The sequence below is a fragment of the Macaca thibetana genome, chromosome 11, assembly GCF_024542745.1.
Source record: "Macaca thibetana thibetana isolate TM-01 chromosome 11, ASM2454274v1, whole genome shotgun sequence".
Taxonomy (NCBI): domain Eukaryota; kingdom Metazoa; phylum Chordata; class Mammalia; order Primates; family Cercopithecidae; genus Macaca; species Macaca thibetana.
In genome coordinates, this window is record NC_065588.1 from 21,379,515 (window position 1) to 21,402,500 (window position 22,986).

The window sequence follows — 22,986 nt, forward strand, 5'->3', positions numbered from 1 at the left end:
GTTAACTAGATTAACAAATAAAAAAAGGAGATCTAATTAAGCACAATCAGAAATGACAAAGATCACATTACAACAGCTCCCAAAGAAATGCATTATGAATGCCTCTGTGCACACAGATTAGAAAATCTAGAGGAAATAGAGTCATTCTTGGAAACAACCTTCGAAGATTAAATCAGAAAAAAAGTGAAAACCTGAACAGAATGATAACAAGTTATCAAATTGAATTAGTAGTAAAAAACCTACTGACCAAAAAAAGCCCTGGACCAGATGGATTCTCAGCCAAATTCTACTAATTCTAATTTTATTTTATTCTAACATAAAAGTTCATTTTTTTAAAAGTTAAACTTTAAATTTAAGGACAGAAACACATATATACCTCATATTATGTCATCCGCAGTCAAGAGAAGTGAAAACAAATATGAAGATGTACTATTAAGGCATAACTTTATAAAATTGACTGTAGTACATACTTTGCTGCTATAATAATTTCATAGCACCTCCTGTAATTGTAGTAATAAGGCTGTGTTGAAAGCACCTGCTTAAAACACCATGTGACACTAATTATCTCCACATGAACAGTTCCTCTCTCCAGTAAATTGTGGATTGCAGAAAAATCTGATTGCTTGTGATTCTTATGTATTTTTATACTGTTTAGTGCAATACTGTAAAGTTGGAATAACACCATTGGAGCCATATGAATTGTCACTAGTGATGCTGAAACTGCTCCTAAGAAACTGAGAAAGTCACGACATTACAAGAAAAGTTGAATTGCTTGATATATAATGCAGATTGAGGTCTTCAGCTGCCCATTGTTTCAATACAAATGAATCCAGCATAAGGATCATTGTAAAAAACAAGAAAAGGAAAAAGAAAAAAGGAAATTCATGATGGCATTGCTGAGGCTATGCCAGCAGGCACAAAAGCTTGCACTTTTAGTAATATACCATCGTATCTCATATTGAAAATGACATTGTTATGTGGCTGCAAACTTTTATAAGAAAGGCATAACCATAGACTTTAATGTGACTTGAGAAAAAAATGAAGTTATTATGTGACCCTTTAAAGCAAAGGATGGTGAGGGATCTAAAGCCGGAGAAACTAATGCAAGCAAAGGATGGTTTGATAATTTTAGAAAAAGATTTGGGTTTAAAATTTTTCAGAATAACAGAAGAAGCAGCTTCTGCCAAATGAGAGAAAGTGAACAAGTTTTCAGATTCCACTAAGAACATCATTGAGAAAGGATATCTGCATGAGCAGGGTTTTAATGCAGATGAAACTGGGGGAAAAAAGCCACAAAGGACATTTATTAATAAAGAGGAGAAGTGAGCACTAGGATTTAAGGCAGGAAGGGATAGATTAAGTCTACTACTCTATGCAAATGAGGTCAGGCTTATCATCAAAACTGTTCTTATCTACAAAGTTGATAACTCCCAAACCTTGAAGGGAAAAAGTAAAAAATCAACTGCTAGTCTTCTGGTCATACAAAAAGAAGGCCTGAACAATTAGAATTTTCCCGTATTGCTTCCATCAATGCCTTGTTCCGGAAGATAGGAAGTAGCTTGACAGTAAGGGACTGCCTTCACAGTTCTTTTCATATTAGTCAATGCCCCTGGTCACCTAGAACCCCATAAGTTCAACACCAAAGGCATTATAGTGATCTATTTCTTCCACCACAATGTCTCTAATTCAGCCTCTAGATCATGGAGTCATAAGAAATTGCAAAGGATCATTACAGATGATACTCTATGGAAAGGATTGTCAGTGCTATCAAAGAAAATCCTGATAGGCAGAACATCATAAAAGACTCGAAGAATTGCACCACTTAAGATGCTATTGTTGTTGTAGGGGGAAAAAAAAGTGAAAGTCATTAAGTGCAAAACAATACATTTCTACCAGAGAAAATTTTGCTCAGATGTTGCGCATAAATTCGAAGGATTAACATGGCCAATCAAGAAAATTATGAAAGAGATTATAGATATGGAATAAAAGGTGAGGAGTAAAAATTTCAAGATACAGGTATTGGAGAAATTCAAAAGCTAATTCGTACTTCATCAGAGAAATTAACAGATGACTTGATGGAGATGAGTGCCTGAGAACTAGCGTCAGATGATGGAGATGGAGACACAGAAGAAGCAGTGCCAGAAACAAATTGTTATTAGGCTATCTAACAGAAGGATTCTGACAATTCAAGACTGTTTTTGGCTTCTTTTACAACCGGGACTCTTCTCTATTGTGGGCACTGAGACTAAAGCATATGTTGGAAGAAGGATTAGTTCCATTTAGAAAAATTTTTAGAGAAATGACAAAACCACAAAGTCAAATAGAAATTATGATGTATTTCTGAAATAGTTGCTGAATGTACTTGCCTCTTTTGCCTTCCGTTCTACCTCCTCCACCTCTTCCACCTCTTCCACCTCTGTTAACCTAGTGAAAGCAAGATCAGTGCCTCCCATTCCTTCTCCTCCTCAGCCTACTCAATGTGAAGAGATGAGAAAGATCTTATCATGTTCCACCTCAACTTAATGAATAGTAAATATGTTTTATTTCCCTGTGATTTTCTTAATAATATTTTTTCTCTACTTACTTTATAGTAAGAATACTATGTACAATATGTATAACATACAAAACATGTGTTAATCAACTGTTTATGTAAGGATTCTGATCAACAATAGCTGATATGATTTGGATCTGTGTTCCTGCCAACGTCATGTAGAATTGTAATCCCCAATGATGGAGGCGGGACCTGGTGGGAGGTGATTGGGTGATAAAGGTGATTTTTCATGAATAGTTTAACACCATCCCCCTTGATGTTGATCTCATGATACCGAGTGAATTCTCATGAGATTTATTTGCTCAAAAGTGTGTAGCAACTCCCTGCTCTCATCTTCCTGTAGAGACTGCAGAACTCCATAACTGAAACTTTATACCTATTGACAACTCCCTGCTTCCCCTTCCCCTTAATCACTGACAATCACCATTCTACTCTTTGCTTCTATGAGCATTAATGTTTTATGTTTCCTCAAATGAATATAATCATGCAGTATAGGTCCTTCTGTAACTGGTTCATTTTGCCTAATGTCCTCAAAGTTCATCCAAGTTATCACATATTACAGAATACTCTTCTTTTTAAAGACTGAAAAATATTCCATTGTGTGTGTATACAATATTTTCTTTCTCCATATATCCCTCAGCAGACATGAGGTTGTTTTTACAGCTAGCTATTATGAATAGTGCTGCAATGGACATGCAAATACAAATGTCTCTTCAAGATAATGATTTCAATTCTTTCATGTATGTACCCAAACGTGGGATTGCTGCATCATATGAGAGTTCTGTATTTAATTTTTGAGGAATCTTTATAATACCTTGTATACTGGCTGTACCTTTTTGTATTCTACCAGCAGTGTACAGTGTTCAAATATCTCCACATTCTTGCAAACACTTTCCTTTCTTTCTCAAATGGTAGCCATTCTACAGGTGTAAGGTGTAGGAGAAGAGTGGATTTGTGCTTTTGATTTGCATTTCCCTGATAAGTGATGTTGAAAATCTTTGTATTGAGCTGTTATTCATTTGTATGTCTTCTTTGGAGAAATTTCTATTCAGGTATGTAGCCTAATTGTGTTTTCAAATTTACTTTTTTTTTTTTTTTTCAGTCAGAGTCTCACTCTGTCACCCAGGCTGGAGTGCAGTTGTGTGATCTTGGCTCACTGCAATCTCTGCCTCCTGGGTTCCAGTGATTCTCCAGCCTCAGCCTCCAGAGTATCTGGGATTACGGGTGCCTCCACCACACCTGGCTAATTTTTGTATTTTCAGTAGAGATGGGGTTTCACCATGTTGGCCAGGCTGATCTCAAACTCCTGACCTCAGGTGATCCAATTTGTCTTGGCCTCCCAAAGTGCTGGGATTACAGGCATCAGCCACCGAGTGACATATATAAAATTGTATTTTTATCATGTACACTCCAATGTTTTGAAATAAATATATACGTGGAATAAATTTAGCTAATTAACAAATGCATTATCTTACATACTTACTTTTGTAGTGGAAACACTTAACATCTACTCTCTCAGCATATTTCAAAAATACAACATATGGTGGTTAAGAATAGTCACGCTGCTTCACAATGAATCTCTGTAATGTATTCCTCCTACCTAATTGTAATTATATATGCTTTGACCAATATCTCCTCTTGTGGGAGATCTGTCAGAGTGGTGGAAGAAGCTATAGGGAAAGAGCAGACCTTTTGAAAGGTCAGAAAGCTCTGCAAAGCTTCATGGGAGAATAAACTGATGACAGCTGTTCTCTTACCCTGAGGCAGAGGGCGAGAAATAGGTACAAGGAAGTATAGACGAATTTATCTAAATAGCCTTGTTTACCCATGTTGTCCAGAAACTGACCTTTGACCATCATGCACATGACTGTTCCCTGTAAGGGGGAACAATAACGTTAATTGCCCACAGATTAACATTATTGGCTCCAGGTTTTCGGCATTGTGTCTATACTAAATAAAAGGGAGCAGCACCAGCTTATTGGGACTGCTGCTCACTCTTCCGCAGTCCCCTAGCCACTCTTTCACTGCATACCTGTGTCTGAGTACTCCTTTCATCCATTGGTAGGCCAGGGTCTGCAGGACGGACCCGACATCCTCAACTCCACTCTTCTCCCAACCACCTGGCTTCTGGTAGCCACCATTCTAGTCACTAATAAATTAATTTTTATTTCAATAGCTTTTGGGGTAGATGTTGGTTTTCATTACAAGGGTGAATTCTATAATGATGAATTTTGATATTTTAGTGCACCCATACCTGAGTAATGTACATTGTATCCAATATGTAGCTTTTTATCCCTCAGTTCCCTCCCATCTTTCCCCTTCTGAGCCTCCTAAATCCGTCACATCAATCTGTATATCTTTGTATCCTCATGGCTTAGCTCTCAATGATAAGTGAGAACATACAGTATTTGGTTTTCCATTCCTGAGTTACTTCACTTAGAATAATGTCCTCCAGTTCCATCCAAGTTGCTGCAAAATTTTTAATCAAGTTATTATATTTTTGCTATTGAGTTGTAGGATTTCCTCATCTGCTTTATAAATTAACCTGTTTTCATATATATATGATTTATAATATTTTATTTTATTCTGCATGTTTCTTTTTTACCCCATTTATTGTCTCTGTTCTGTTCCATTGGTCTATATTTCTGTTTTTATGCTGGTAACATATTGTATTAATTACTATAGTTTTAAAATACATTTTGTAATTAGGAAATGTGAGGCAGCTTTATTCTTTCTCAATGCTTTTTTGGCTATTTGATGTCCTTCTTGGTTCCATATGTATTTTAGAATTGTTTGTTATATTTTTGTAAAAATACTGTTGGGCTTTTGATAGGTATTGTATTGAATCTTTACATATATTTGGGTAGTATGGACATTTAATATTAATAAGTCCTTCAATTAATTAACTCAGAATGTCTCCCCAATTATTTATGATTTTAATTTCTTTCCTCAGTGTCTTGAAGTATCTTATGCACAAGTCTTTCACCTTCTTAAATTTATTTTTGTGTTTTATTCTTTATGATTTTAGTGTAAATGGAATTGCTTTCCTGATGTCTTTTCAAATAGTACTTGGTTAATGCATAGAAATATAAGTAATATAATGATTTTGTATCCTGCAACTTTACAGAATGTGTTTATTCAATTCTAACAAGTGTCTCTGTGTGTGTGTGTGTGTGTGTGTGTGTGTGTGATCTTTAGGGTTTTCTGTATACAAAATCATGCCATCTGCAAGTAGAGGCAATTTTACTTCTTTCTTTCAAGTTTGAATACCTTTTATTTCTTTTTCTTGCTTAGTTGCTCTGGCATAAAATGGCAGGACTATGTTGAATAGAAGTGATGAGAATGGCCATTTTCCTTCGTTCCTGAAAGCTTTCAGTTTTTCACTCTTGAATTTAATGCTTGCTGTGGGCTTTTAAAATATGCATTTCATTTTGTTGAGGCAACTTTTTATCTATTCCTAGCTCATTGAAAGTTTTTATCACAAAACATTGTTGGATTTTATCAAATGCTATTTAACGTCTACATATATGATCATGTAGATTTTGTCCTTTATTTTGTTAATGTGTTATGTTACACTTGGTGATATTTGTTAAACTTAGCATTTCAGGTATAAATCCCCCTTGAATGTAGTGTAGTGTCCTTTTTATATGCTATTAAATTTGGTTTACTAGTATTGTTTTAGGATTTTTTCCTCTGTCTTCATCAGAGATATTGGTTTGTAGTTTTCTTTTGGTGTCTTTGTCTGGCTTTGGTATGAGAATAATGCTGGCCTCATAAAATTAGTTTGAAGACGTTCTCTTCACTTTAATTTTTGGCAAGAGATTAGAATGGATTGCCATTAATATTTTCTTTAGCTATTTAGTAACACGCACCAGTAAAGCTATCTGCTCCTAAGTTTTTTTGTTGAGAGGTATTTGATTATTAATTCAATATTTTTATTAATTATAAATCTCTTTATATTTTCTATATTTTCTGTGTTTTATGTCTCCAGGAATTTATTTTTTCTTTCTTATCTAATTTTTGATGTGTAATTTCTCATAGCAGTCTCTTATGATTGTTTTATTTTTCTAGCATCAATTGAATGTCTCCACATTCAGCTCTTGTTTTGTTTGAGTCTTTTCTCTTTTGCTTAGTCTAAAGTTTGTCAATTTTGCTTATCTTTCAAAAAGATCAACACTTAGTTGTGTTGATATAATTTTTTTCCCTATTCTTTATTTATTTCTTCTCTAATCTTTTTTCTTCTGCTGCTAACTTTGGCCTTAGTTTGTTTTTCTTTTTATAATTTTGTGAGGTGTAAAATAGGTTGTTTATCTGAGATAATTCTTTACTTTTTACTAGCATAATTGTGTGATATTTATCAGTGTGTATTAAGAGCAAACAATGCCAGATGCTGCTAGTGACCATAAATTAGAGAAATAACCTCTGTTTTTTGAATATGGAAATAAAATTTACCCTACAAATGTAGATATTTATTACTAAACACTTCCCTCTTACTACTGTTCTTGCTGCATCTCATATTTTAGAATGTTTTGTTTTTGATTCTCTTTGTATCTAAATATTTTCTAATTTCCCTTTTGATTTCTTTGACAATTTAATTATTGAAAAGTTTGTTAATATCCACATTTTTACAATTTTCTACTTTTCTCTTTGATACTAATTTCTAGTTTTATTCCATTGTAGTTAGAAAAAAAATTGGTATGATTTTAATTTTAAATTTATCAAGACCTGTTGCATGATGTAACATGTGATCTATCTTAGAAAATGTTCCATTTCTGTTTGAAAAGAGTATACGTTCTGTTTTTATTGAGTGAAGTATTCTCTATGTGTCTGTTATGTTCAATTGGTCTATAATGTTGTTGAAGTCCTCTGTTTCCTCATTGATATTCTCTCTGGTTATTCTATTTATAATTGCAAGTGAGATATTATGACATCAGCCTACTATGGAGGGCTCACTGTAATACACTATTTTATATAAGAGACTTGAGCATCCTTGAATTTTGGTATCCATAGGGAGTCCTAGAACCATTGCTCACAGATACCAAGAGATGATTGTATTGTATTTCTCTATATTTCTGTTTTCAGTTCTGTCTATGTTTGCTTTATAGCTTTTGGGTTTTTGAGATTGAGTGAATATATTGGGTTGTATATTCCTGGTGAATTCACTTAAAAATCATTCTATGATGTCTTTTTGCAACTTGAGACAGTTTTTTACTTAAACTCTTTTTCTTTCTTTGACAAATAGGTTGCAAATTTTCCAAACTTTTATGCTCTGCTTCCCCTTTAAATATAACTTTCTACTTTAGGTCATGTCTTTGCTCTCATATCTGAGCATTGCAGGTTGGAAGCAACCAACTTATATCCTTAATGCTTTACTGCTTAGAAATTTCTTCCATCAGATATTCTAAGTCATCACTCTTTAGTTCAAACTTCCACAGATCCCCTAGGGTATGAACACAATGCAGCCAAGTACTTTGCTAAGGCATAAGAAGAGTGACTTTTGCTCCAGCTCCCAATAACTGTCATTTCCATTTGAGACCTTGTCAGCATGAACTTCATTGTCCATGTCACGATCTGCATTTTGGTCATAATCATTTATCCAGTTTCCAAGAAGTTTCAAACTTTCCCTCCTCTTCTTATCTTCTTCTGAGTCCTCCAAACTCTTGTAAGCTCTGCTCATTACCTAGTTCCAAAGTCAATTCCACATTTTCAGGTATCCTTATAGCAATGTCCCACTTCTTGGTAACAATTTTCTGTGTTAGGCCATTCTGGCATTCTTATACAAGAATACGTGAGACTGGGTAATTTCTCAAGTAAAGAGGTTTAATTGGCTCATGATTCTGCAAGCTGTACAAGCATGGCACTGGCATTCTCTCAGCTTCTGAGGAGACCTCAAGGAGCTTTTACTCTTGGCAGAAGTTAAAGCAGGAGCAGACACATCACATGTTGAGAGAAAGAGCAAGAGGGAGGCGAGGTGCCACACACTTTTTAAGCAGTCAGATCTTCTGAGAACTCATTCACTATTGCAAGGACAGCACCAAGCAATGAAGGATCAACCCCCATGACCCAAACACCTCCCACCAGGCCCTACCTCCAACATTGGATATTACATTTCGGCATGAGATTTGAACAGAACAAATACCCAAACCATATCAGCCTCCAAGTCTTCACGAACTGGTATTATATAGGAGAAAACTTTCATCGTTCAACCCAGGCAGAGCTTCTGTCGGCCTCTCAAATTTTGATTCTTGTTTAAACTGCTATCTTTTTGTTAGGAACTTCCAGAATCTAGAGTATGTAGGGTCTCATGAGCACTTTTAGACAGTGGACAGAGAAGCCTGTCACTTGGTCAACTCCCAGAAAATTTTGATTATTTCACATGCTATACAATTTTTTGCCTTCCCAAGGAGAATTTGAAAACTGAAGTGTTTTCTTTATTTTTTGTTCATTTGCTTGTTTGTTTGTTTCCTTTTGTTTTTTACCTCCTCACTCTGCATAGAACTGGGAGCAGGGAGGATCTGTGGCAAGTGCTCATTTGCTAATTTAAGCCACCATTTTTGCATTCTTTGTAGCCCATTGGAAGCAAGCATATGCCTAGCCCCAAGATAGGCAAGACAATGACCAGCTGCTGGAGTTGGACACAGAAAAGATGAAATGTTAGGTGTGTGGTCGAAATATTTTCCTCCCCATAGAGAAGCTGGAGTTAAGTTTTTGTTTTTAAGTTTTTTTAACTTGGTCACTCTGCCCTAAGCTATGGGCCAGGAGCTATGGAAATGCTTACATACTAGTTCAAGCTGCCATCTTTGTTTTCTGTAGCCTCCAAAGGTCTGGTATGTGCTGGGTCCTGTCAACACTTCAAGATAGGTGATATAGAAGACAGTCGCAAAGGTAGTACCTGAAAAGTTACAATTTTGGATGTTCAGTCCCACTCTGTCTCTCCGCAGGGATAAGCTGGAGATGCAGTTTTCTTATATTCAATCTCTGTTGAGCCAGGGAAAAGAGCTATTGCAAGTGTTCGCATACACTTTCAAATTTCTAGTTCTTCTTGAAGGCATGGTATTATAATGAGGAGAGGAACAGCAAAAAGGTGTCTCCAATCTTCTTAAAAGTGTCAATGTAGCTAATATTGCACATTCCTGGGGTACAATGGCCTGTCAACTAGTTTCTGGATTTTTCACTAATGGAATTGATCTGCATATTATTGTTGAATCAGTATGTTCATGAAAGAAAAAAGGGTCCAGTCCTTCCTATTATGCTATCTTGCTGATAACTCAGATAGGATTTCTTATTACTTAGATTGTTTACTTTATACTTGTTAAAAGAATGCATTTACCCTTGAGATATAGCATTTACAGAGTACTCTTATTCATGATTTAAAGAAAAATACGATTGAAATAAAATGGTTAAACTATCCTTAACATTTAGAGTCTTAACTCCTCAGGGTTACTTTTAAACTCATATTTTCTTATCCTCTGTGCTGTCAAGAGAGTTGGAAATACTTATTTCAGGCATGGTGGGAAGCCCCTGTATTGGCTCAGTGGATTTCTTGCAAACTGCTTACATTTCATTGCTGACCCTTTCTTGATTTTATTAGCTTATGCCAATAGACATTTTCAGACAACAATGAGATGTCATAGTTCTTCCACAGGTAGTTATTAAATGGTCTGCAAGCTTAAATGTCCAGTGATAGAAATTGTCCAGTCATGTAATCAGAAAAGCCATCAGTGCACACAAGCTCAGGCAATGACAACAATATCATGACTGATTCCTAGACAGTATCAGTTGCATTATGTCATCAAATGTTAGACTGATCCTAGTCTCAGAGATGACAAAAAATTAAAATAAAAAAAATCATGTCTTGGAATTGAGGAAATTTAGTTTACTTTCTTCATACCATTACTTCCCTGAACCTATTGTATTTCAAAATGATTTTCTGACTGGCTTCTTTAATTATTTATTCTAGGCACTGTCAGGATAACTCCTAATGATTCTCGTTGGGTTGGAGCTTGGTGGCTTAATTTCCTTGTGTCTGGACTATTCTCCATTATTTCTTCCATACCATTCTTTTTCTTGCCCCAAACTCCAAATAAACCACAAAAAGAAAGAAAAGCTTCATTATCTTTGCCTGTGTTGGAAACAAATGATGGAAAGAGTCAAACAGCTAATTTGACCAGTCGAGGAAAAAAAATTACCAAAAATGTGACTGGTAAGTATTTTACATTCATTGTCAATTTGGAGTTGTTAATCTCAATGAAAAGGAAGAATGAGTATTCCAAAATAATAAAGCATACCCAACTCATCTGGAGTTGGCCTTCTTTTGCACTAAATTTGGATAAATTATTTTTCTAAAACTACTATTAAAGTTAACATATATATCTTGAGCACATAACAAGTGGAAGAGAATTAGGTTTGGGCTTTTTAGCAGGGAGAAACCAACCAAAGTTCACAAACATCCATTTTTTTATGAGCCAAGTACTATATATTAATTTTAATATTATATGGTCTAAACTGGGAGAGTTCAAAGAATTATAATATTTCATTTCTTCATTTATTCAACAAATGGTACCAGGAACTGTACTATGCCCTGGTAATAAAACATTACCTCTATTTTTCAAGAACCTAGTGGGCGATACTGAGAAATATATAGACAATAGCAATATAGTGCCTTAAGTAACATGGTGAAATTAAACTTAACTATTCTCAGGAGAAGGAAGTCAGGAGAAGTTTCTCCCTAGGTAATTAGAGTAATATTTCTTTTGGTAATTATCTATCTATCTATCTTATCTAAATATTCAAAATAAAGTGGAACCTAGGGTGGTAGTTAAGATAATTAGAGTTAGTAATGTAAATTGGGATGCATCAGCATTTGATAGTGCCTCCTCATTTGAATATAAGCCCTGGGACTAATGGAGAACCATTGAGTCAATAAACAAAGAGAATGACTTGGCAGCAGTCAGAGCAAGATATGTGAATCAGTGAGGTGTTGACAGCAGTTTTCAGATTAGGGAGAAATGGTGAAATAGTAAAAGCCAAAGCAGTGCAACACCTAAACCCTTGGCATCTTTTTCAAGTTTTCTTTAAAGTAAGATGACAAATTCTCCAGTGTAACCTACGTTCTTGCTTTCATCAGGTCTTTTACTTATTACTTTATTGTTATTTTCTCCTTTCTATCACACTAACCCAAGAGCAATGGTGTTCTGGTACTCTTTATATTGGCTCATAGCAGAGGACTGTTAAGTTTCAGCTACATTGATAGGTTGAAATTGTTCATGGCAAGAGAATTACCATGATTTATTACCGTGAAATTGGGATATACTACAAGCAGAAGTTTGTTTCCTAAGAATCAGATGTTAAACATTTATGTTTTTCAAATTTAACGTTCACACTAAAAGTGCTATACCAATAATTTTCATTTTGTATATGTTTCTACTCTACCAAATCAAATCTTCAAAAAATATTAGATTGTCTAAACCTATAAGGAGCAGGGTTGACTGTGATCCAAAAAGAACAGAGAGGATACTGAAGATGTAAAAAGAGGACAGTTGCAGACATAATCTCTATTATGAACAGTTTTTGTAGGAATGACCCTAATAAAGAGGATCTTAAGTATATATCTATTAGGAATGGATAAAATAAGAACATATAGTCAGAAAAAAAATATTGAATTTATTCCGTATGCTCTTGAATAGAACTAAAACTGATTAGAAAGAAAAGATGATTTCAGTTCATTACAAAAACAGTGTGTAAACAATGAGAACTTTTCAAAAGTGGAGCAAATTGCTTCCTGAGGTACTCAGTTTAATGCCACTTAAGTTGTTTATTGATCCACTTATTAATAATTAATCATGACCATACAGAAGTTTACACTGGATGACATCGAATTTCTCATCCTCAAAAATGCAATGATTGTGTGAATGTATATACTCCATTTCTGTTGAAGAAAGGCCACAACTGACTTATGATACTTACAAATCAGGGACGGTTCTTCATGACTGGGGAGACCTGTGGAGAGAAATGTGGCACTTTTGCCTAAGAATTTTAAATGTTTTTTATTCCTACTCTACATTTTCTTACCTCTCCTTTTTTTCTCTTCTGTGTCTTTTCTCTAACTCCCTTTTCTCCTTATTTTAAGCGGATGCAACTCTTTTGTAGCTGACATTAGATGGATGTCTTAGTTCTGACCATATCTAATGAAAATCTTTAGAGATTTAAATAGAGAAAAATATTTCAAAGCCCGTGTTCATCCATCTCTCAGTAACCATATCTTGGCTGTGTCTTGATAAACTCTGATACTTCCTACTGTTTTTCTAAGTAGTTCCTTCTACTTTTAACTCCTATTACAGCTAGTTGACCTGGTGATCACAGCTCCAAATGACATAATTTCTACCATGAACAGAAGTTAGAAGCTTGTTACCACAGCTGTTTGTAGGGATAGGTGGTTGTATTATTACTATTATAACACTACTTGGGACACAACATTATCTCCTGGCTGTTTTCCTTGTATCTTAAGACAGAGGGTTAATGATATTGCCAAATTTACTGAGAAAGTATGTTATGGTAGAAAAGCTGTATACTAGAGAAACAAGAGGTCTGAGTCCTCATACTAAATTAATCTTTAAGAATTTTGAACCTCAGTGTTCTTATTTCTGTGAGTTTTGGATTATGCTGTCTTTACATTTCCATTTAATAGTTATATTTTTAATATAATATATAATTAAGTACTAAAAAATAAGAAACATCATATGTCTTTTTCACTTTTTTGTATGTTTGTTTTTGGTTTTGTTTGTTTGTTTGAGATGGAGTCTTGCTCTGTTGCCTAGGCTAGAGTGTAGTGTCACCATCTCAGCTCACTGCAACCTTTGCCTCTCGAGTTCAAGCGATTCTCCTGCCTCAGCCTACCGAGTAGCTGAGATTACAGGTGTGTACCATCATGATGGCTAAAATTTGTATTTTTAGTAGAGACGGGGTTTCACCATGTTGGCCAGGCTGGTCTTGAACTCCTGGCCCCAGGTGATATATCCGCCTCGGCCTCCCAAAGTGCTAGGATTACAGGAGTGAGCCACTGTGCCTGGCCTTCACTTTTGTTTTTTGAACAATTAGCATATTGTCTGGTACCCAGTTGAAAACCTAACATTTGTTGAATGAATGAATAAGTGAATTAATATGTTTGCAATAGTATTGTAAAGTACCCAGGATAACCAAATATTAAGTGAAGAAAGCAAGTTACAAAGCAGCAGTTATGTACGACCCTATTTGAGGGTAAAATAAACTCATAAATATTAATATTTGTATGGAAAATTTTGAAAGGATACATTTAAAAACTGTGAACAGCCTGTGGTATTGCAGGCTATTCTCACTCTTTGCATTGTGTGTTTATAGAATTTTAAATCTTACATGACTTACGTTCACAAGTTTTAGGTATAAATATATGTCTAAGTTACATTCAAATATTTTCTTTATTTTTACAATTTTATAGGTTTTTTCCGGTCTTTTAAAAGCATCCTTACTAATCCCCTGTATGTTGTATTTGTGCTTTTGACGCTGTTACAAATAAGCAGCTATATTGGTGGTTTTACTTATGTCTTCAAATATGTAGAGCAAGAGTATGGTCAGCCTTCATCTAAGACTAACGTCTTATTGGGTAAGACATATTTTTTACTTGTGTGCTTAATAAGTGAAATACTACTAAGTACTGTATTCCAAGTGACATTTTATTGTAAAAGTGACTTTGTATTTTAGTAATACAAAATAACTATAATTTTCTTGTATTCTTTCTCAAATGCTATTAAACATATGAAACTTGTGATGTCATTATTGCTCTGCATTTGAAGTTGTATCTTATTTTAGATGAGTTCCTGAAGAAAATGTTGCAAATAAATGGAAAATTTAGAGATAATATCTGTATAATTGGAACTTATAATTTAGTGCTGAGATCCTGAGACAAACCCTTTTGTAATTATAATCATTATAATTCTATAATTTATGGACTTTGAAATCAAGACTCAGTTACTTACAAAAATATGACACTGATAGTTCCAGAGTATCAATTTAAATACATCAAAATATGCATAATTCAAAACAAATATCATATTTTACAGAGTATTTTTTGCTACAATATCTATTTTCAATGGCATATTTAGATGTGCTTATTAGGGAAAGTTTCCTTGTATTATTCTTCCCACAACTCTAGTATTGTAGACACATTATAGAAATTCAATAAATATATGATGAATTAAACAACTTATGTGGTATGTAACTAGGTCATAAGTAAACAAGAAAACGAATGTACTGAAGCAGGAGACCAAGCTTCCAGATAATCTCTTTACTGATCTCTTTGTAGATCTTAAAATCTAAAGATAGTGTTTTGACTCCCAGTAACCTAGCATGAGCTTTTTCCTAGAGAAGACTTCATCTTCAATAACTCTTACTAGACAATGATATGGAAAAGTTACAGGAGGGATTAAACATTATTAATCCTGTGTGTAGACCTATTTGTCAATTCAGGTTCTATATGTTTTTTAATAAATGACAAAGATATATTAATTATTCTATTGTTAAGCTCTGGGCAGATTTAGTGTGAATTATTGAGGGTTAGAACTCTATGTGAGAGAGGTAAAAGGCTTTAGATGAATTTCCATAAGCAGAAAGATGGTGTTTTGTTGTTGTTGATTTCCAGAAAAACAAAATTGCCTCATAGAAATTATCTGCTCCAACAAACAAATATCCTTAGCCACTGCCTTTTGCTATTGAGGGAACCAAACTGTCATCATTGGCAGGAACAAATTACATGGATCTCCTACCACCATCCTGCTCTGTCATTCTTCTTTTTAAAAAGTAATAAGATTGGCATTCTACTATAAAGACACATACACACATATGTTTATTGCAGCACTATTTACAATAGCAAAGACTTGGAACCAACCCAAATGACCACCAATGATAGACTGGATAAAGAAAATGTGGCACATATACACCATGGAATACTATGCAGCCATAAAAAATAAAGAGTTTATGTCCTTTGCGGGGCATGGGTGAAGCTGGAAACCATCATTCTCAGCAAACTAACACAGGAACAGAAAACCAAACACTGCATGTTCTCACTCACAAGTGGGAGTTGAACAATGAGAACACATGGACACAGGGAGGGAAACATCACACACCGGGCCTGTTGAGGGGTAGGGGGCAAGGGGAGGAAGAGCATTAGAACAAATACCTAATGCATCCAGGGGTTAAAACCTAGATGACAGGTTGATAGGTGCAGCAAATCTCAATGGCACATGTATGTGTATGTAACAAACATGCACGTCCTGCACATGTATCCCAGAACTTAAAGTGAAATTTTAAAAAGAAGTAATAATATTGAATAAATTTGATTGACATACACTGTGTTTCATCTATAAAGACATATCAGAAAACCTATATATGTTTACAACTTTTTTTCTTTTTTTTTCTAGGAATTGTAACCCTACCTATTTTTGCAAGTGGAATGTTTTTAGGAGGATATATCATTAAAAAATTCAAATTGAACCCCATTGGAATTGCCAAATTCTCATTTTTTACTGCTGTCATGTCATTGTTCTTTTACCTATTATATTTTTTCATACTCTGTGAAAATAAATCAGTTGCCGGCCTAACCATGACCTATGATGGGTTTGTATATATCACTATATCAATTGCATAATACGTTAACCATCTAATTAAGAATCTCTGTATAAGTAATACAAGGCAGAAAACAATTTTAACTAAACTTTCTTTAAGTTAAGAGAAATTTCAATTTAAAATTTTTTAAAATATCTGTTTCTTAAGACCTCAAACACATTCTTTTATTCATCCATTAAAAAGAAGCAACATAGGTTGTAATAATAACTATTATTTATGTGGTACTTACAGTTAGTAGAGAGTACTTTTATCCTTATTTTATGAATGGGAAAAGTAAGGCTTAGAGAAATACATGGATTACACAGCTAGCATTGTTAAGATTCTAATTCAAATTTGGGGTTTTTTTAAGTCTAAAACTCTTAGTCTTAACCACCACTGTAATCTTGGATGGATCACAAGAGTCACATAAATGGCATTATCCAAAAGTGACTAAACAACTTTTATCTACAGTTCATATTGATGTTTAACAACTGCCTTTACAAAAGAACACTTTTAATGTTGTACCAAATTTTCTTTTTTGCAAGCTAATATTGTTTTTTCTGATATTATCTACATTGGAAGTAGCATTAAGAAATATTCTATATATAATTGCATAGTAGACATTGAAGAATCTTTACTTTTCCAGGAATACTATGTATAGCAAAGTATTTTTAGTGCAGCAGTCTCCACCTCAAATCAAGGGCAAGAATGCTATGCAATTTTCTAATAATCTCCTGAATATAGTGCACAAGTTCAAAACTATTTTTATAATAATACTAAGAGATTATTTGCCTTTTTATTCTCATGCTCTCCTGGCAGTATAGTGATATTTTCTAATGCTCCAAGGTATGTTGTTAATTCATCAATCTGACTGCTAACAATGTGTGTGCTTATGTACTTTTGTGTATTAAAATTTTCTTAGTATTACTTTCTAATATACATGTCAAGAGATCAACTTAATTTAACAAAATCCCTTTGGAACAGGCCCTCAATCTTTTATAAGAGTGTGAAGGACTTCTGAGAACCAATATTTTTTTCCAAAAAAAAAACCCTGTGAAGTTGACATTATTATCTATGACTTACAAATGGCAAAACTGATTTTAGAAAGAAGTACCAGAACTAATATAAACACAGATGTGACTGATTGCAATATCTGGACTGGGTCATTGTCTTAGTCCATTTAGGCTGCAAAATTCCAGGTAGCTTATTAATACACAGAATTTTTCAAGATTCTAAAGGCTAGAACATGTAAAACCAAGGTGATGGCAGATCTGGTGTCTGGGGAGGGCCCATTTCTTAATTCATAGATGGTACCTTCTCATTGTGTCGAGGCATGGTGGATGGAACAGGCAAAGGGTCAGTAATTCCATTCATGAGTACTCATCCTCATGACCTTATCACTTGCTAGAGGCCTGACTTCATAAAGTCTTCATATACGAGATTAGTTTTCAATCTATGAATTTGGGGGTCGCAAACATTCTGACTACAGTAGTCATAAACCATTCTGCTTAACCACTCCAAGTAGTATTTCCTCAAGCAGAATATGCTTTTTAATAAAATTATTGATAACATAATTTCTGAAGTATAAATCTTAGTTTTTCTTTTAAATTATGTGCTCATTCAAAGATAACACATCAATCCTCAATTATTATCAAACATTTGAAAGAAAATGTTTTTAATGTTTAAGCAGAAATGAATTATACAAAAAATATATTTTATAATTTTAGCTATGGCATAATCATATTTTATAATTTATAACCATTTTATAAAGGAAATCAGTATAAAGTGTACTATAGTTTTTTATAAAAATATACCCAGTTTTTCTAGCCTTTTTCTATTATTCTTGATTTTTCATTTTGTAGAGGCTCTGCTTTAAGCATGTCTGATCTTTTTCTTACACATTACAATAGAGATTTTTAAATTCAACCTAGTTAAATAGCATTAATAGACTCACAAGACTTTGCAGTGAGCTGAGAGGAATGTCAGTCTAATGTCATCACCTTACTGAAGAGAAACTCAGTCTCAGAAAAAAGACGTAACTTATCTAATGTGAAATTTCTTGATAGAATTATAACAACTTCTTGTCTAAGTCTTACTTAATATCTTTGGTTTATTTTTACATTTTGCTTTTTCTAAGTCACAAGTCATGTCTTAGCAAAGATGGAGAGCATAAAATCAATAAGCACTAAAACAAACTTTGCCATTTCACATCATCAAAGCAAATTTCTTCATATAAAGAAAAATTCTTTATCTTCTCTTTTTCTTTTCCCTCTCTGCTTCCACTTCTTCCTTCTCCTCCCCTTCTTTGTCTTTTTCTTCTCTCACTCTCTCTTTTTGATATATGTCTATCATGTATTTCCAGAAATAATCCAGTGACATCTCATAGAGATGTACCATTTTCTTATTGCAACTCAGACTGCAATTGTGATGAAAGTCAATGGGAACCAGTCTGTGGAAACAATGGAATAACTTACATCTCACCTTGTCTAGCGGGTTGCAAATCTTCAAGTGGCAATAAAAAGTCTATAGTGAGTATTAGTTTTTACTTTCCTCTCCTTATTCAAAAGCAAGGATTAGATTGAACAATTTTTTACCAAATCTTTCTGTAACTGTAAACTGTAAGGACGCCATTTAAAAGATAAAAGAGAACGTTTCCAATATTATCTGTTATTGTGATGGGTGTGATGTTGTATAAACAAAGTTTTATATAAAAGTCTGTTTAGGGCAAAATCAGGTTTTTCTGTTACTTGAATTCTAATTGGAGATCACTCCACTTTTTTCCTTTGAGATTATAAGACTATGATCTTTTAGAATTTAAATACCTTTAGAATATCTAAAAAGCACCTAATTTGACTGAAGCCTATAATTTTCATTACTTTATCCCTCAGAATTCAGGAAAATGTCCTGAGTTAACCCATTGTTAGCACTTCCTATCATACTAAGACAAAAATCAATATGCAATGTTATATTCAGATTCTGATCTGTTTAGCTCTGGGATCACTACCCTTTTTAATTTCTAAGAAATTAATCAAGGCTTCATGCTCACTTAACTGCCCTCTTCTTGATTTTCTATTTTGATTTTTCCAAAACTGGAACTTCTACCCAAGATAATGTGGTATCCTGCTCACCTATTGCCAATATATCCCACAGAAATGTCATTTCTTTCTTCTCGCAAAACCTTTCTTTCCATGTGAACTATGGTTTTTCTCTAATCTCCTAGGTAGCTCCCTATCATTGGGAATGGGTTATGGTGTTTTCCACTCAACATCTCACAAAGTCGTGTAATGTTTTCCTAGGAAATTTTACTATTACCAACATTAGTGAAACAGTCAGCTACAATTATTGCTCTTGGCCACATCCTTCTGTGTTTGATTTTTAAACATTCTCCATCTACTCTTGCCCACAGATCTATCAACTATAATATGTAAGGGCATGTAGAACTTTAAAGAATAAAGCATCCTGGACTTTTTGAAAATATTTAAGTGCAACTTTAATAAACTTACACAAATATGGCCCAAAGACTCTACTTAAAACTCACATCTCAGTCATGGCAATAATGGTTCTGTTGTTCAGTTGTTTCCTTTTCCTTTGCTATTTATTTTTACTTTGCTATTTTTTAAAAAATAATTCAACTCTTGTTCTAGGTAAAGGGGGTCCAAATGAAGATGTATTACATGGGTATCTTGTGATAAGCCGAGGTTTAGGGTACAATCGTTCCCATCCCCCAGGTAGGGGGCATAATACCCAATAGTAGTTTTTTAGTACTTGCTCCTCTTTTTCTCTGTCCAGTCTAGTAGTCTGTAATATGTATTTTTCCTGTCTTTATATTCGTGTGTACCCAGTGATTAACTTCCACTTATAAGTGAGAACATGTGGCATCTGGTTTTCTCTTCCTATGTTAATTTACTTAAGTTAATGACCTCCAGCTACATCCAGGCTGCTGCAAGGGATATTATTCCATTTGTTTTTGTGGCCATGTAGTATTCCATTGTCTATATGTACCACATTTCTTTATTCAATTCACTGTTGATGGGCACCCAGGTTGAGACCATGTCTTTGCTATTGTGAATAATGCTGTGATGATTATATAAGTATATAAGTAGATGTGTTTTTGGTAGAATTTATTTTCCTTTGGGTATACAACCCAGTAGTGGGATTGCTGAGTTGAATGGTAGTTCTGTTTAAGTTCTTTGAGAAATCTCAAAACTACTTTACACAGTGACTGAACTAATTTACATTCCTACCAACATAGGATAAGCATTCTCTTTTTTTCTGCAGCCTTGCCAGAGTCTTTTTTTTTTACCATTTTAATAATAGCCATTCTGACTGGTGTGAGATGGTATCTCCTTGGGATTTTGATTTGCATTTTTCTGATGATTAGTGATGTTAAACAGTTTCATGTGTTTGTTGGCTGCTTGTGTGTCTTCCTTTGAGAAGTGTCTGTTCATGTCCTTTGTCTACTTTTTAATTTTTTATTGTTTTTGCTTGTTGAATTGTTCAAGTTTCTTATAGATTCTGGATATTAGTCCTGTGTTAGATGCATGATTTGCAAACGTTTTCTCCCGTTCCATAGGTTGTCTGTTCACTCTGTTGATTATTTCTTTTGTTGTGCAGAAGCTCATTAGTTTAATTATATCCCACATCAATTTTGTGTGTGTTGCAATTGCTTTTGAGAACTTAGTCACAAATTTTTTGCCAAGGCCGATATCCAGAATATTTTCTAGGTTTTCTTCGATGGCTTTTATAGTTTTAAGTTTTACATTTTAGTTTGTAGTACATCTTGAGTAAATTTATTTTTATGAAAAGAAGGGGTCCAGTTTCATTTTTCTGCATACAGTTAGCCAGTTATTCCAGCACCATTTAATGAATAATGAGTAATTCCCCCATTGCATTTTTTTTTTTTTTTTTGCTAACTTCATTGAAGATCAGGTGTGCAACAGGTTTTAGGTGTGCAACTTTGTTTCTGGGTTCTCTATTCTGTTCCTTTAGTCTATGTGCCTGTTTTTGAATCAGTACTATGCTGTTTGGTTACTATGGCCTTTTAGTATAGTTTGATATCAGGTAATGGAATAACTCTCACTTTGTTCCTTATGCTTAAGATTGCTTTGACTACTCAGTCTCTTTTTTCGTATTGAATTTTACAATAGTTTTATTCTCATTCAATGAAAAATGATGCTGGTTGTTTAATAAGAATACCATTGAACCTGTGGATTGCTTTGGGCAGTATAGACAGTTTAATGATAATTTTTCTACCAATCCATGAGAATAGAATATTTTTCCACTTGTTGGTGTCACCTATAATTTCTTTCATTGGGGTTCATATTTATCCTAGTAGAGATCTTTCACTTCCTTGGTTTAAATGTATTCCTAGGTATTTAATTTATTGTGGTTATTCTAAATGGAATTGCATTCTTGATTTGGGTATCAGTTTAACTGTTATTGGTGTATAGAAATGCTACTAAGTTTTGTCCATTGGTTTTGTATTCTGAAACTTTATTAAAGTATGTTATCAGTTCTAGGAGCCTTTTGGCAGAGTCTTTAAGGTTTTTGAGATATAGAATTATATCACAGTGCAGAGAGATAATATGAGTTCATTTCCTATTTTTCATGTTTTACTTCTCTCTCTTTCCTGATTGATCTGTCTAGGATTTCCAGTACTATGTTGAATAAGAGTGGTGAAAATGGGCATTCATGCTTTGTTCCTGTTCTTAAGAAGAATGCTTCCAGCTTTTGCCCATTTTATATGATGTTGGCTGTGGTTTTATCATAATGGCGCTTATTATTTTGAGCTATGCTCCTTCAATGCCCAGTCTGTTGAATAACTTTATCATAAAGGGATGGTGGATTTTACTGAAAGCTCTTTCTACATCTGTTGAAATGCTCATATACTGTTTATTCTAAATTCAATGTATGTAGTGAATCATTTATTGATTTGTGTATGCTTACATCTCAAAAATAAAACCTACTTGGTCATGATGAATTAACTTTTTGATGTGCTGCTGGATTCAGTTTGCTAGTGTTTTGTTGAGGAATTTTGCATCTATGTTCATCAGGGATATTGGCCTGTTGGTTTATTATTGTTGTTGTGTCTTGCTAGATTTTGGTACCAGGATGATTCTGGCTTCAAAAAAATGAGTTAAGAAAGAATCGTTCTTCCTCAATTTTTCAGAATAATTTCAGTACAGTGGGTACTCGCTCTTTTTTGTATTTCCAGTAGAATTTGGCTATGAATGCATTTGGTCCAGGCCTTTTATTGATAGGCAGGTTTTTTCAATACTGATTCAAATTTGGAACTCCATATTGGTGTTCAGGGTTTCAATTACTTCTTCATTCAGTCTTGGATGGTTGTGTGTTTCCAGGAGAATAAGAATGACCCAATTAATACATGGTCCCTCTTTGCACACTAGTGAAGGCCTGAAAGTGATGTAATATTAGAACCCTGAGAAGAACTCTGTCTACCACAAGACATAATCTACATTATACTGGCAATGACTATGCCATTTGGGGGCTACTGCAAAGTTTTTATTATTTATTTATTTATTTTTTACTAAATCCTCGATAATGAACCATCACGTCTTAAAACAGTGTTCTTTGTACCAAAGCTTAGTTTTATTGACCACTACACTTGTTCCATAAAAAATTCTTCTATTTTATTCCTAGTGAAAAAAAAAAGTAAGAACTGTGAGTTTGGCAGAACTGTACTTGTATAGATTTAAATTCTTCTACAATTCTTCCTTTAATAATTGGTCTTTAGTATTAATAGATTCAAGGTGAGCTTCCCTTGAACTTTTGCCTAGATT

At 34.1% G+C, this 22,986-nt stretch overlaps 1 protein-coding gene across 3 annotated transcripts in view; it reads left to right on the forward strand.

The window, feature by feature from the left end:
* Window positions 1-22,986, forward strand: part of LOC126930507 (solute carrier organic anion transporter family member 1B3) — a 409,969-nt gene that overhangs the window by 357,242 nt on the left and 29,741 nt on the right. For 2 of the 3 annotated variants that reach the window (XM_050747599.1, XM_050747600.1), the window contains 4 exons: window positions 10,512-10,754; window positions 14,025-14,189; window positions 16,003-16,198; window positions 18,549-18,714. The exons of the other annotated variant lie outside the window; for it this stretch is intronic. In XM_050747599.1, the coding sequence (XP_050603556.1) occupies window positions 10,512-10,754; window positions 14,025-14,189; window positions 16,003-16,198; window positions 18,549-18,714 (770 nt within the window). The remainder of the gene's footprint in view (window positions 1-10,511; window positions 10,755-14,024; window positions 14,190-16,002; window positions 16,199-18,548; window positions 18,715-22,986) is intronic. 3 annotated transcript variants of the gene reach the window in all.